General features: G+C 34.8%; 1 protein-coding gene across 13 annotated transcripts in view; it reads left to right on the top strand.

The window, feature by feature from the left end:
* The window catches only part of LOC129751837 (protein alan shepard), an 873,165-nt gene that overhangs the window by 743,953 nt on the left and 114,400 nt on the right, over positions 1-14,812 (top strand). For 12 of the 13 annotated variants that reach the window (XM_055747580.1, XM_055747579.1, XM_055747578.1 and 9 more), the window contains one exon: positions 9,324-9,374. The exons of the other annotated variant lie outside the window; for it this stretch is intronic. In XM_055747580.1, coding sequence (XP_055603555.1) covers positions 9,324-9,374 — 51 coding nt within the window. The remainder of the gene's footprint in view (positions 1-9,323; positions 9,375-14,812) is intronic. 13 annotated transcript variants of the gene reach the window in all.

Genomic DNA, 14,812 nt, shown 5'->3' with positions numbered 1-14,812 from the left:
CGAGTCCGAATTTTCCAGGAGAAAAAGCGCCGCCTGGAGGAGGAGGAGCTCGAGTAGCTGGAGCAGCTGCATCGTTCCCAAGAAACACGAAAGTTCTATCAGAAACTCAACGCATCCCGCAAAGGCTTCGTGCCGCAAGCCGAAATGTGCCGGGATAAGGACGGAGGCATCCTGACGGACAATCGTGATGTGATCAAAAGGTGGAAGCAGCACTTCGATGAACACCTAAACGACGCACATGCAGGAGATCAAGACGGGGGGGGGGAGGTTCATCGCCGGCGTAGCCAACGACGTAGAGAAGCCACTCCCAACGATGAGTGAAGTTAAGGAAGCCATTCGCCAGCTGAATAGAAACAAGTCGGCTGGGAAGGATGGCATCGCAGCTGAACTCATCAAAATGGGCCCGGACAAGTTGGCCGATTGCCTACACCGGTTGATAGTCCGGATGTGGGACATAGAACAGCTACCGGAGGAGTGGAAGGAGGGGGTAATATGCCCCATATACAAGAAGGGCGACAAATTGGACTGTGAGAAGTACCGAGCAATCACTGTCCTCAATGCCGCCTACAAAGTGCTGTCCCGAATACTACTCCGCCGCCTAACGCCACAAGCAAACAGATTCGTGGAAAGTCATCAGGCCGGTTTCGTGGAGAGACGGTCAACGACGGACCAGATATTCACATTACGGCAAATCCTCCAAAAATGCCGGGAACACCAAGTCCCTACGCACCATCTATTCATCGACTTCAAAGCCGCAACGACACGATCGACCGTAACGAGCTATGGAAAATCATGGACGAGAACGGCTTTTCCGGGAAGCTGATCAGACTGATTTTTTTTTTAAATATTTTTTTAATAACTTTTTTAATGGCCCGCCACACTCCCCCACACCAAAAAACTCAACTGAGTCCCCTGGTAATGGACACTTCAGTTCTCAACATGTCTGGCAGCAAAAATTTACAAATGAACGCGAGCAAAAAATTTAAGCATGTTGAGAACACAAATATATTTAATGCGAGGAAATGTATATTAAGATTAAAGTATTATTAAGGCGACGATGGATGGAACGCAGTGCTGTGTGCGGATTTCGGGTGAATTGTCGAGTTCATTCGAATCGCACAGGGGGCTTTGACAAGGTGATAGTCTATCCTGCATGATGTTCAACGTGGCGCTAGAAGGTGTTATTCGACGAGTGTTATTCGACTTATCTGCTTTGCCGATGACATTGCCGGTGACATAGTCGGCAGATCATCTGCGGCGGTGGAAGACATCTACCACAAACTGAAACGCGAAGCAGGAAGGATTGGGATGATGATTAATACGTCCTAGAGGATGCTGGCCAGCGGATCCGAGACCGACCGAACCCGCTCGTCCAATAATAACAAGGCCACGATCGACGGCGACGAGCTGGAAATAGTCGAAGACTTTGTCTATCTCGGCTCACTGGTGACCGCATACAATGACACCAGCCGTGAGATTCGGAGGCGAATTATCAGCGGAAGTCGTGCCTACTATGGACTCCACAAGCAACTGCGGTCGAGAAGACTTAGCCCTCACACGAAGTGTAACCTATATATGACGCTCATTAGACCGCTCGTTCTCTACGGGCACGAGACATGGATATTGCTCGAGGAGGACCTGCGTACACTCGGAGTATTCGAGCGACGAGTGTTAAGAACCATCTTTGGCGGCGTACAGGAGAACGGAGTGTGGAGGCGAAGGATGAACCACGAGCTCGCGTGACTCTACGGCGAACCCAGTATCCAGAAGGTGGTGAAAGCTGGCCCGATACGCTGGGCGGGATATGTTGCGAGAATGCCTGAACAGGTGTTCGCTACGAATCCGGTAGGAACAAGACGAGCGGGGGCGCAACGAGCGAGGTGGTTAGACCAAGTGGAGCGTGATCTGGCGAACGTGGGGTGCCCGAGGAATTGGAGAACGGTTGCCATGGACCTAGTGAATTTTAGGAATAATGTTCGTCAAGTTATGCCGTGAGACGGAATACTAAGTAAATAAAAATAAACCTTCGGCCTAATGTCCCATTCGGCATATTGTCCTATTCGGCCGAACATCCGTCGGCCTTTTGATCCACTCGGCCTAGCGACTTTTGGCCTGACATCTTTCGGCCTATCGTACTTTAGCCGTATGTCCGAGCCTCGTGAAGTAGCTCAGTTGTCAAAATTAAGGCGTTGGTATAGAAACCCCTGCCAATAGTTTTAGTAGCGAGCATCATCGAATAAATGTTCCACTTACAAAAAAAATGTATGGAGGCTTAAGGAGTTTAAGGAGCGTATTTTGAGCTATTCTTGATGGTTTTTCGATTGAACTTGGTAGCCACGATTCTAAAGAAGGTGTTAGTTGTTCGGTTGATTCGTTTTGATACAATTTAAAAAAGTTGTGAGTATTTCCAAAAAGTACCGGTACATTTTTGTCATCATGTTAAATTCCCGGCAGTACAGTCAATAATAGAATTCTTTTAACTTCAAGCTGAATGTGATATAACCAGTTTTAAAAACCAGGAATAAGGTCATTTGATCCCTATAGGGGCTTTATTCCTCCGCAAAAGCTCGTAAACGGAATGTCTTACAAAAATCCTAAAAATATAGAAAAAATGAAAAAAAAAATTATGTATCATTATTAAATATTTTCAACACGTTGAAACTATAACAATCACATTTACCTATCCCAATATGAGGCCTTAGGAGCCAAAGGAGTATAAGTGCAAAAATGGTCAATTTTTAGTTAATAAGCCAAAAGATTTTTCAATTTTCAAATGTACATTTGTTGATTTTTTTTTTCGTATTTATAGAATTTACTATGTATACTCTGACGTTCGAAAGAAAATTAGAATTTTCGAATAATATATAGAAAATGACAAAACACAACAACTTAAGAGCGCCCTTTCTCATAATTAGGTTTTATGCACTTATACTCCTCTGGCATCAAGGGGCAATTGTTGGAGAATTATATGAACTTCGTAAGGCTATTTTTTAAGAGCAATGGCCAAATTGCTATTTGATTGAAGAACAGTTGCTTCTTAGAGTTATAAATAAATAATTTATTTTTTTTTTAAATTGACCAAAGTAATTGCTTAGCACCACATTATTATTTACATAGTATTCCGTCTCACGACATAACTTGACGAACATAATTCCTAGAATTCACTCGATCCATGGCAACCGTTCTCTAATTTCTCGGGCACCCCACGTTCGCCAGATCACGCTCCACTTGGTCTAACAACCTCGCTCGTTGCGCCCCCGCTCGTCTTGTTCCTACCGGATTCGTAGCGAACACCTGTTTTGCAGGACAGTCGTCCGGCATTCTCGCAACATGTCCCGCCCAGCCTTAACCACCTTCTGGATACTGGGTTCGCCGTAGAGTCGCGCGAGCTCGTGGTTCATCCTTCGCCTCCACACTCCGTTCTCCTGTACGCCGCCAAAGATGGTTCTTAACACTCGTCGCTTCACATTTATAATTTCCATTCAATAACATGACAACAAAGTCTTAAAAACTTAATCTACAGGAAAAAAAAACTTTGACTTTTATGATAATCCATAAAATAGTAGGAAGCTAGCTTTTATGATCCTCTTTTTCAGAGACTTATGAACTCTTACATGGAAAATTTTGGGGCAGAAAAAAAAATTCTATGTGTTTATTTATTTATTGGTTTCACCTTCAATGTTGACAATGACTATGGTCCTCTATATGAGAGATCAAGTCAACATAAACATTTAAAAATTTGAATTTTTTCGCTCTTCCTAAATATTTTTGTTCATCACTGAGATCACATACCGTACTCGTTTTGAGGTTATAGTAGCTTAATATTTCGCTTTAAATTCTGAATCTTTGACTCTCATTTTCTGTTTTCTACGGTTTACCTAAAAAAAAGACCCTGGAAATTTCGTCAAGCCCACTTGCAATGGGTCTGCCTGTTAAACTTTATTTTTAAAGCTGAAAAACTGTTTACAATATTTCGTTTTATAACTATTCTACCATCAATATAAATTAAAATATGCTATAATTCCATTTCGAGCTGATTATAAACAAAATTTAAATTTATTATTGTTTTCTGTGAAAATGCGCTTCAAAAATATTTCAACAAATCCAATCAATCAGTTTATATTCTTTAATCAAAACTTTTCCCAATAACTTCGAGCAAATTCTTCCATACATTTATGTATGTTATCAAGTTCATTGATTGTTCTCCTGGCGACAGATGTGTGGGCGTAGAGACGGGTGCCAGGTCTGCTTATATCAGCATGTATCGGAGCTCGGAAAAAAGGTGGGAAGCTCGGGAAGACGGATAAGAAGAACCAATCGTCCTGGGTCTTGTCACAGGAGGGGCAAAACATCCCAGGAGGGGCCAATCAGCAATGTGTAATATCGATTGAAACTACCGCATTGGGACATGTTGGGAAACGGGAATGATTTGCTTTCTACATATGAATACGTACATGTAGAAGTCTATATTTGCTTCGGTGCCGAGATGATGGCTTGTATTAATGTCTGGGAAAACTGTATAGTGATTGGAAACGTATATCTGCTATATATGGATTCAGTTGGAAGGCGTCAAGTTATCGATTTGGTTTAAAGTTTCGTTGAGAGATTGTTGACGCAACGATGTGACGGTAGAATAAATTTCATAATAGATATAAAATTAAAAATGAAATTGTTACTTACATATAGGATGGCAGCCAAATGGGTCATGTCGAATTTTGTATATTGGCCCAAGAAACTGACCTGTGCTAAATTTCAGCTCAATCGGGCTTAATTTAGAGATGCCTCAAAGCGGACAAAGTTTCAGTTTTTTGTTTACCTCCAAAAATTACCAAAGAGGGGACCAAAGGTAATTCTGAAAAATCGAAATTTAAACATTAAAGTCAAATGATTTGAAATGCATACAACATTGAAAACTGGCGTTATTTCTATAAAACAAAATTGTCATTTTTTTCGTTGACTTCAAGATTCTAAAAAATGCGTAAGCAGGGGTCCAAAGAAAATTAAAAAAAAAATCGATATGTGAATTTCATTCCAAAAGACTTTGGAGTGAATTAAACGTTGAGATGTAGGGTAATCTCGAAAAACAAAATTGTGGAAAAAATCAAATTTCTGAGAACTTTGGGAGCCGATTATTTGAAAAACAGCAGGTTCCCCAAAGTAAATATTTATTTGATTTTTTTTTTCGAGATTACATATGATCTGGACGTTTCGTGCATTTATTAGTCTTTTGCAATCCAAATTAAAATTAAGATTTGCCGGATTTCTTTTGGTGATTTTTGCGGTTCATAAAACCGACTGTAGGATGGTAGGAAGAATCGGCTCGGGGGGTTTGGTGACAGAATTTTTCCTATTACTTTTTTATTTTTTTCTTAATTACATTTTTATAAAATTCCTATAACATTTATAAATTTTTTGGATTTTGAAAAACTGTAGGAAATTGTTGGCTGCCAAATCCAAATTGTCCAAATAACATGCAAAGTTATTAAATTGACCAAAAACTGTAATTTCATAATTCATTTCGTTATTTTAAAGTAATTTCTGACGATGAAATTAAAAAGAGAGTTGTGTATGTTCGAATAGTTTCGAAAACTTGGCTCGCGAACGTTTCATAACTCTTCATTTAGCATGAGAAAACTTTACAGATAAGAAAAACGTATTTTAAGTTCTGAATGTGTATTAAAATATAAAAAGAAAGGTGGCCCAAGATACCCCACAAAGTGTAGACCACGATTCGTCACGCGCTATGATTTTCAAATTGGTTGCGTTTGTGTCCATTATTGATGTTTCATCGAAAATTCCTTTTCAACGTGAAAGAACATGACAAAACTATGATCGTAAGCGTATGAGCATATTTTTATTGTGAACTATAGGTTCCTCATCGATGTAATTATTGGGTGCTTGTTTAATTATGTAAGTACAATTATTAAGTTTTTTAGCTCGATTAAGAAAAGAAGCATATGATACGTATTTAAGTCAAAAACATATAGAAAAATATGCTTACGCAAAGCGACGGTATTTACGATATTTACTTAAAAGTAGAAAGCAGGGAGCTAATTCTTTTTGATCACAACAATGATCATTTGATGCATTGGTAAAAATTAACCAAATATTTAGAAATAATAGTAACAGGTTGAATTTGCGGTTTAAATCCGATTTATTTTATACTCTTGTAAACTCAATTAAAATTAATGAATTTTTGGAAGAATCTGCATATAAATAATGTTAAACAAAAACCAAAGCCACCAAAATTTACCTGAGCTTGAAATCTGAATACCAAATTTGAAAACGATTTTTGAATCTAAGTTCCAGATAAAAATTCTTACTAATTATGACCCAAAAAGTGAAATTTCAACTCGAAATCTCATATTTAAATTTTGAAATCTATCTTCAGTTATTTATTCGAAGTTCAACTTGGAAATCGGAATGAATATTGCAAATGATGAAACTGTTTCAGATTTTATAATTCTGTATCACAATTATGAAACTTTCTTTAGTTCCAATTCTACATTAGAATTAATAGTAAAAACTTTAAATCTTAAAAATGGTTTATAATTTCAAATATTTTCTTTTCATATTCCAAAATCATGAGATTTGAATATGGAAGTTTTAAATCTAAACCGAGATTCGAATCAGGATTTTTTTTTCCTAATGATGATCCAAACTGAAGTTCAATAACAGTAAACTGGAGTCAGAATCCAAATTCTTATCATATACATCGAATTTAAATGTTTATAAGCTTACTAGCTGACCCGGTAAACTTCGTTTTACCCGTTACTGAATAAATCGTTGGAAAATGTTTACAGTTCTTTAACTTCTTCATGCTCGTGAGTCAGTTTTCATGAAAATCGTCTTCAAGCTGTTAAAGTTTTGTCCCGTTTCTAGTTGATTTTGTATCGGAGCCCCCCTTCCAAAAAAAGTGAGATTCTTGAAACTATTATACAAACCATCTCTGACCCGAAAAACCCTCGGATAGAAAATTTCACTTAATTCCGACCGACCATTCATCATACGTGATGGTGTTACAAAGAAAACGCCTCCATTTTTATATATACACTCAGCCGAAAAAAAAACGTTGAATTTACCTGGATTTTCACTGAGCCACTCGTAACTTGAATTTTTGCTTGGTTTACGTGAAGCACTTAGCAGTTAATAAAAAATCACATCATCCTTACGTGAAATTCACATAGTTGAATGCTGTCAAAACAAAGACACATTCGATTTACGTGAGAATCCAGTGATCCGCCAAGTACAGGGGGATTTGGTGCATTATATGTGATGTTCACGTAAACTTGAATGGCTAATTCACGTATAATCTGTGTGAAAGAATATCAGTTCTCAATATGGCGCGGATTCGACAGTTGGTGCATACATATAAAGACAAGAAAAAACTGATTGATGTAGAAGCTGATATTTATTTCGTAAGTATTGTGTTGTTTGCTATTTACATTTTTGTTTTTTTCTAACAGGATTTGAAATTGAGGCAGCTTAGACGGCCAAGCAACCGCTAAAGGGACAAAACAGCCATTTTTCGACGAAATTATGTTTCATTAATTAGGTGAAGTGAATTCTTAAAAGTGCCAGGTTAAAAGTGGAAAGTGCATATGCGTTATGTGGTTTTGTCTAATAATAAAGTTTACTTTGAAAATCAAAAAAAATTATGTTAAAATATTCGAAAAAACCTCCCTACGTTAATATTATAATGAAATCTACGTGAATTACATGTAGCAGAACGCATCCCTATGCACATTGAATCAACGTTGATTTTACATACAACTCATGTGAAAATTACGTGAATTTTGCTTGCTGCGCGAGCTCTGTTTGCTACCTGAAATTCACGTAGGTTCCACGTGATTTTCATGGTGGCAAAAATCCATGTACATTTTCACGTAGCGTTCATGTGAAGAATTTTTTCGGTGTAAGATTTGGAACCACAAACTCTGGAATTACCGTAAACTGGGGGAACTTTGATCAGCGGGGTAACTTTGATCAACATGAATTTTTTACAGATAATCATTATCAACTAAGTATGACGTTAAAATATTTGAAAACTGTTTACTACGTTTGAAAGCCTGTTAATTGAGGAGAGGAGATTTTTTATATTACTTAGAATATAATTTTAAAATCTTAAAATATCTGGTTTTTTGAAGGCTCACAAACAATCATCTCTCCTGATCAAATTTAAGTATTTAGGAGCAAATAGGTTATTTAATGTGAAAGTTCAATTTTTTTTCTTGGTTTAGATTAATTTTAAGTGTTATTTTTATGGTCATTCTATGATAATTTTTGGATATTAAAAAAAACGGTCATTTTCCATCAAAAAGCCCGCATAGAAAAAAATGACTAAAAACCCTATCAAATGGTTAAGTTTGAAGAAAAAAAAGAACATGGGAACAGCACGATGACTTGCATGAACGTAAAATTTTATTTGTTTTTGAGGCCAAAAAATATTGAGAAATGTTTATAATTTTTGCCCCTAAATGTATGCAGCAACATTGTCCATCTTTTGAGTATATATGTTTTCGAAAAAAACGTTGAAAAATTCAATGGTTTGCCGCCGGTCGTGGCCTAGAGGATAGCATTCCAGTCTTCTAAGCCAGAGTCCATGAGATCGAATCCCGATCACGGCACATATAGTGCTCTTTCTGGTTTTAGCATTTGTAAGATGCTAGCCATAATATCTTTGAAAGATGTACACCTTAGAGTTAAGTAAATCAGATCTCTTCAAAGAAACATAAAGTTTCACTGAGATCCTATATGTGTGTGCTCGTTTAAAAAAAATGGTAACGGTATTCTATATTTTTCTGTAAGAATTCTGTAAGATCATGAAAAAAACGCTTGACTTTTGTTTATCCAAATAAATTATATTTTAATCTTTCAAAAAATAATTCACATTGATTTTGATAAAATTCACTCAAAATATTTAGACGCAAATACATAGGTATTGTTTATGACTCAATTTGAAATTTTGTTTAATTTTGTAAATATAGTGCAAAAGCTCGGGCACATTCCGGGCAATTTGGCAAGCTTTGTCTAATTTTATTGGAATTCGACATTTTGGACTAAATTTCTATCAACAAGTTAGATTTTTTTTTTTTTGAAAAACTGTGGTAGAATTATTCAACTTGTAAAAGGTTTCTAGGGGCTTTAGTTCTGAGTCAAGATTGTTATACTTGAATCATTTCAGTCGTTCATCAAAATTTGATTAGGAATTTGTAATTTTATTTGACATTTCAGGACCGTCATGGGGGGTTTTAACCTCCAAAAACCCATGCATATATAAAAACAACAAAGCTAATGATTATTTTCTTTCGTCTTTTTTACAGGTAAGCTTACTAGCACCGTCGGAGTCCACCTTTTATAACACGAAGCATCAGGTACTTGAAATATCTTTTCATACAGTAGTTGTTTTTATCAATGTTCCGTTGTAGCTGTTTTTTATTTCGTAAATAGTTTTATAGAACTTATTTGAAAAAATTTAGTTTCATACTAAAATATATTTAATACAGTTACCGGCACTATAACAAGAATTGTTCTTGCAATTGATTAAACCACTGATAAAATTTTCAAATCCAAACATGAACCATCGAATGTTCGAGTTGGGCCAAATCAAGCGTTCGTTGCTGAACCAAGTAAAATATCATAACTCTCGAAGAGCGTGACAGCCAGTCCTAGTTGATTTTTATTTCCCAAACTATTCCCTTGATGTTTGAAACCGTGGCGTAATTCTTCGTTTTGTTTTTATTTTTCAAATGACGTCACCTTCCCGAGTGGGTTGGGAATAGACTTACGCTTTATGATAAACAGGGAATTGCTCCGAAATGAGCAATCCTGTAGCCGCGCCCTTCCATGCTGGATGGATGATGCTGGAAGCTGCCGGTGCAGAAGTAGGATATAAAAATTTGTCTTTGGACAAAGCCAGAATCACCGGATTTCGCCGCTAGCAGCATCAGCAACATCCGTCCGCCGCTTCTCGGCCATATACTATGTAGGGAACGTGCCAGAATTTTCTCGCTCTCTTCATAATAATGAATGAATGAATAAATGAACGAAAGTATGAGAAGCATCAAAGCGTGTACAATGGAAGCATTTGATTATGGGTCTTCACTTTTTATTATTATCGCACCAAGAGTGCTACTCCTTCCTTGGAAGCTGAAATAGCGAGCGTCGAAAAAAAAATGTCGGTACTCGTCGTAATCCTAGAGCGTTTGTGGGTAAACGGTACAGAGGCCATTCATTCAATGATGGTTCCCTTCAACGAGAACGGAAGCCATTGATGGTGTAATGTTGAGGCAAGGACGAAGACGACGTGGAAGACGAGTGCGAACGCAAAGAAATTCTGCTCCATTATGCGCGTTCACTTGGGGATAATCCTGGTACAGATGTCACACACAAAGCGACAGGAAGAATGAAAGGTACATTCCTAGCAGATCCCACGGACGTGATGCAGACTTTGGGGAGATGCTTTATGGTTGGTTGGGGGGGGATAAATGGAGGAAAGTGTGGAATCTACGAAGAGGGCTTCTATGCAGTTGAAGAACTATTGAAGATTTTTCGTTTGAAGATTCACCGGAAGGGCGCAGTTAAATTAAAGTTGTTTTTCAACACCGGAGTTTTTGGGGTAAGCAGAAGGCTTTTTAGCAAACAAAACTTTTATTTATGTTGGATATCTAAAGTATCAACAATGACAAATTTTCAGAAAATTAGACTAGAAATCAAAACTTTGTTTTTTTTATTTAAATGAAACCAGTCAAAAACATTCAATACAGAAAAACACATATGAGGTCCTTGGATCCAAAGGAGGTTAGTGCATGAAAGCTACTCTGAGAAACACACTTTTCATGTTGCTATATTTTCCATCGAAAATCTATGAAAAAAATACGAAAAAATTGAAAAAATAACCAATTATATTTAAAAATATGGATAACTAAAAATTGATCATTTTTGAACTTAGACCTCTTTGGCTCTGAGAGCATCATATGAAGGTAATGTTCAGTGGTGTGCAAAAAAAACAGCAGTGCCACTAAGTTCTACGTAAAATGATTTTAACACACGTAAATTTAATTAATTCCCAAAAAAAATATACATGGGTGAGTTGAACAAAAAGTTGAATATCATGGGTTTTGTTTTCGTATGGTTGTGCATTTATGAACGGTTTTTCAGAAAAAATATTTTTTTATCATTGCATTTTATGCATTTTATAATAGCAGTGCAAAACCAAATCTCAATAGAAAAGCCTAAAATTATTTTTTCTATATCATCTTTGAAATGAGTACGACAATGGTTAAAATTAGCAAAAAAATAAGGTTTGGAAAAATTCAATAAAACATACAACGTAGTTTGAAAAAACTCGTATAATTTTTTTTTTTAATTATTGGAATGATGCAACATCTATTGTTGTAAACCAGTTGTTATATTTATTTCATTGGAAAGCTTCTATTTCATACTCTATGTTCATGTTCAATTGGTATGTTTTGAGCAAAACGAAACCAATTTTTAATTCAAAGTTGATAGAATTTTTTTCATAGACATCTTGGAAATATAATTCCAAATTGATCACGGTCACAGAAAAAAATATATTTTTACCAAAGTATTTGTTATAATGATGGTTCGACTTAAAATCTATCGTTTGCAATATTTATAAATATAGGGTTAGTTGCCCTACTTTGGACCCTTTAAGCGTTGGATTTTACGACAGGTTTATATCTTTCAGGAAATTTATTTGTAGTTCATGTTCTTATCTGCAAGTATCAACGAGAATATTCAACATAGGCTTCGCCGTTATTGAATGATACGAAAAGATATGGATGATCAAAATTTCCAACTTTGAACCTTCTTTTCCTATTTTGGTACTGAATCTGTACCTTTCATTGGACCTAGAACTCAAAAATTCTTTAAAAAGTATGATTTTTTTTAAATAAAGCAAAATCATTCAAATTTCATTCATAAATTTTCTTCAAACTTTAGCTTGGACAGTGAAAAAACGTGATTTTTTCTGATTCACTATAATTTCTCAAAAGCGGTATGGTAGGATTCAGGAAGAATAAGAGTTCATTGTGTGCATAGGAGTATCTATATCTTTTGCTAGAAAAATGAATTATTCACAATTTTTGGCATTTTAGGATTAAAGTAGGCTCTAGGTCCACAGTGGGAACACGCACCCTAATTGAATAGGTTTTAGGCCAGTTGATAAACTTATTGTTATACTTACGTTGGACTGTAAGAAGAACCGAATTGTGACTATTTTTTTACAATTATATTTATACTCAACAATGCATGAATTTACAGTACCGTTCATAATTGTATGGAAATTGTAAGCACGCGCACTTCTCGTGCAAATTCTATAGAAATCGCATTTCTAGATCCATGCTTGAAATATTGCAACTCGCGTAACTTTTGATCTCATCGATAGAACTTTTCGAAAACTTCAGACATGCTAGCTTCATATTTCAACAATCAGAGATATTGCAGTTTGAATGAGAAAAGTCCAAAAAGTCCGATTTTCGTAGAATTATCGTTTCTCAGACCACACAAACTCCATCAAGCTCAAATTTTGTGATATAATAGTGTGACAGTTATTCTATCTAACGCAAAAATTGGATCAAAAAATATGATCAGAGTAAAAAATTATGGAAGTTCAAAGTCGAAGTGACAGTGCGCTTGCTTCCAATTTCTATACAATTATGAACGGTACTGAATATTTGATAATTCAACTTCTGTTACAGTTTTTCGTATAGATAGAAACTTTGGAAAATACATCCTTAAATCTTTGAATTTATAGAAGAGATCCTTTAGTACCTAACAAAATAAAATCTTTGAATGTGCTGGAAAAAACTGGTGAACTCCGCTTATTTGATTTGTACATAGAATAAGTTTTTTTTAAGAAACCCTTCGGAACAAATAAAATTTTTAAATGTAAAATTTAAATATTTAAAATTTGTGATTCAAATTAGATTCTCGCAAACTCATTCCAATTTTACGATTTCAGTTTGCAATTTGGCTTTTAAAATGCAAATGTTTAAACAATACCAGAAAAACTATGAAATTCACTGCAAATAATTTTATAGGAAGATTACAGAAAACATTTTTCATCGAAAATCAATTGCACACTTAAAAATCTAAGTTGCTATCTCTTGTAATATGAATTCCTCAACAAAAAAGTCATCTGGATGATTTTATCTTGATATTGAAACTCATTTAAAAGCTGAATCTAAATTCTAAAATCTAAATTTTGAATATTTTTTCTAATTCCTAGTTCTGCACCTGAACTCAGAATTGAAAGATTAAAGATTGTTTTCGAATTTCAATGCGATTATTGAAATTTAAAAAAACTATTCCTGATTTTTTTCCAAATCAACTTTATCATTACAAGCCAAGAATTAAAATTTGGTTAAGACTCTCAACCATGAACCTATAATTTAAGTTCTGATGTTCAATCTTAATTCATTATTTTTGTCTTTTTTTTATACGACTTGCAAATTTGATATAAAATGAGGATAAAATAAAAATAATGATAAATCTGATTCTAAATTTTCAACTCTGGATCACCATTTTGAAGCTTTATAATGTTTGGATTTTGCAAAAGAAATCATTTTTAACTATTTTTGAATGGGATTGTAAAGAATTGACTATAAGAACCTCGAATGAAAGTCACACTAAACCCAGGATGGTTTCAATTTTTTTTTATATTTAGAAAATTATTATCTGAATATTGAAAACGCATATGAGTTTCGCAAATCATGTTTCCAACTTTTAATGAAATGCAAAACCAAATTTGAGCGATTACAAAACATTAAATTGTTTTAATTATTAATCGAATAATAATTTTTAAAAAATTTAATAATTATTCGAACCGAAAATCAAAAATCCCCAACTGGGCACAGAATCCGAAATATGAAAAAAGAAATGCAATTAAAATTTTAATAATATGGAACCAGAACCTCTGGAATAAGTATAATCTCATTTAAAATTTAATGCTCAGAAACGAATTTCTATCAACAAGCACGAACATTTTGAAAAATTGTAGCAGAATTCTGTTTTTGAGGCTTTTAACCTCTGAGTTAAAATTGTTACTCATGAATAACCTTTCTCGAAAATCACTTTTTTTTAATTGAGAATTTAAAATTTTGAGTGTAGATTAGAATACTTTGCATGCTTTTAAGATTCCTCATGTGAGAGGGTTAAGCAAATATCAATCGTTTTTCAAATAAAAATTGGTTTTGTTTTGCTTAAAACATACCAATTGAACATGGAATTTTACCTTCAAATACCTTCCCAATTAAATGAATATAACAACCATATGACAACAACAAATGTTGCACAATACACAGATTTTGAAACAAAATGGAAAATTTTATATTAGTTTTTTCATACATTTTTTAAAAAAAATTTCACACATGTCTTGATGGATTTCTCAAAACTTGATTTTAATGCTTATTTCAACCATTCTCGCTCTTATTTCCAAGGTAATTTTGATAAATTAAAAAGAAATAATTTTCGACTTTCCTGTAGGGTGCTATCATTTAAAACACTGCTTAAAAAATAATTTTTTTTCGTAAATCCGTTCAAAAAACTCGTATCTGGATATTTAGAAGTCATAGAGAAATGACATACCTGATATTCGTAACATAGATTTTATTCCTATTTATGGATAGTTTTGTCAAATATTTTAAAATGTTCGTTATTTCGTGTTGCAGATCTTAAGAAAAATTAATTAAACAAAGTGCGCTTTTTTCAATGTTGAACTTCAAGATCGGTCAAGAACATCTACATTTGTCGAGACTTACTTGTGTACCAAACTTGTCAGTGTGCCAAA

The sequence above is a fragment of the Uranotaenia lowii genome, chromosome 3 (genome assembly GCF_029784155.1).
Source record: "Uranotaenia lowii strain MFRU-FL chromosome 3, ASM2978415v1, whole genome shotgun sequence".
NCBI lineage: Eukaryota > Metazoa > Arthropoda > Insecta > Diptera > Culicidae > Uranotaenia > Uranotaenia lowii.
This window is presented reverse-complemented; position numbering and strand designations above follow the sequence as displayed.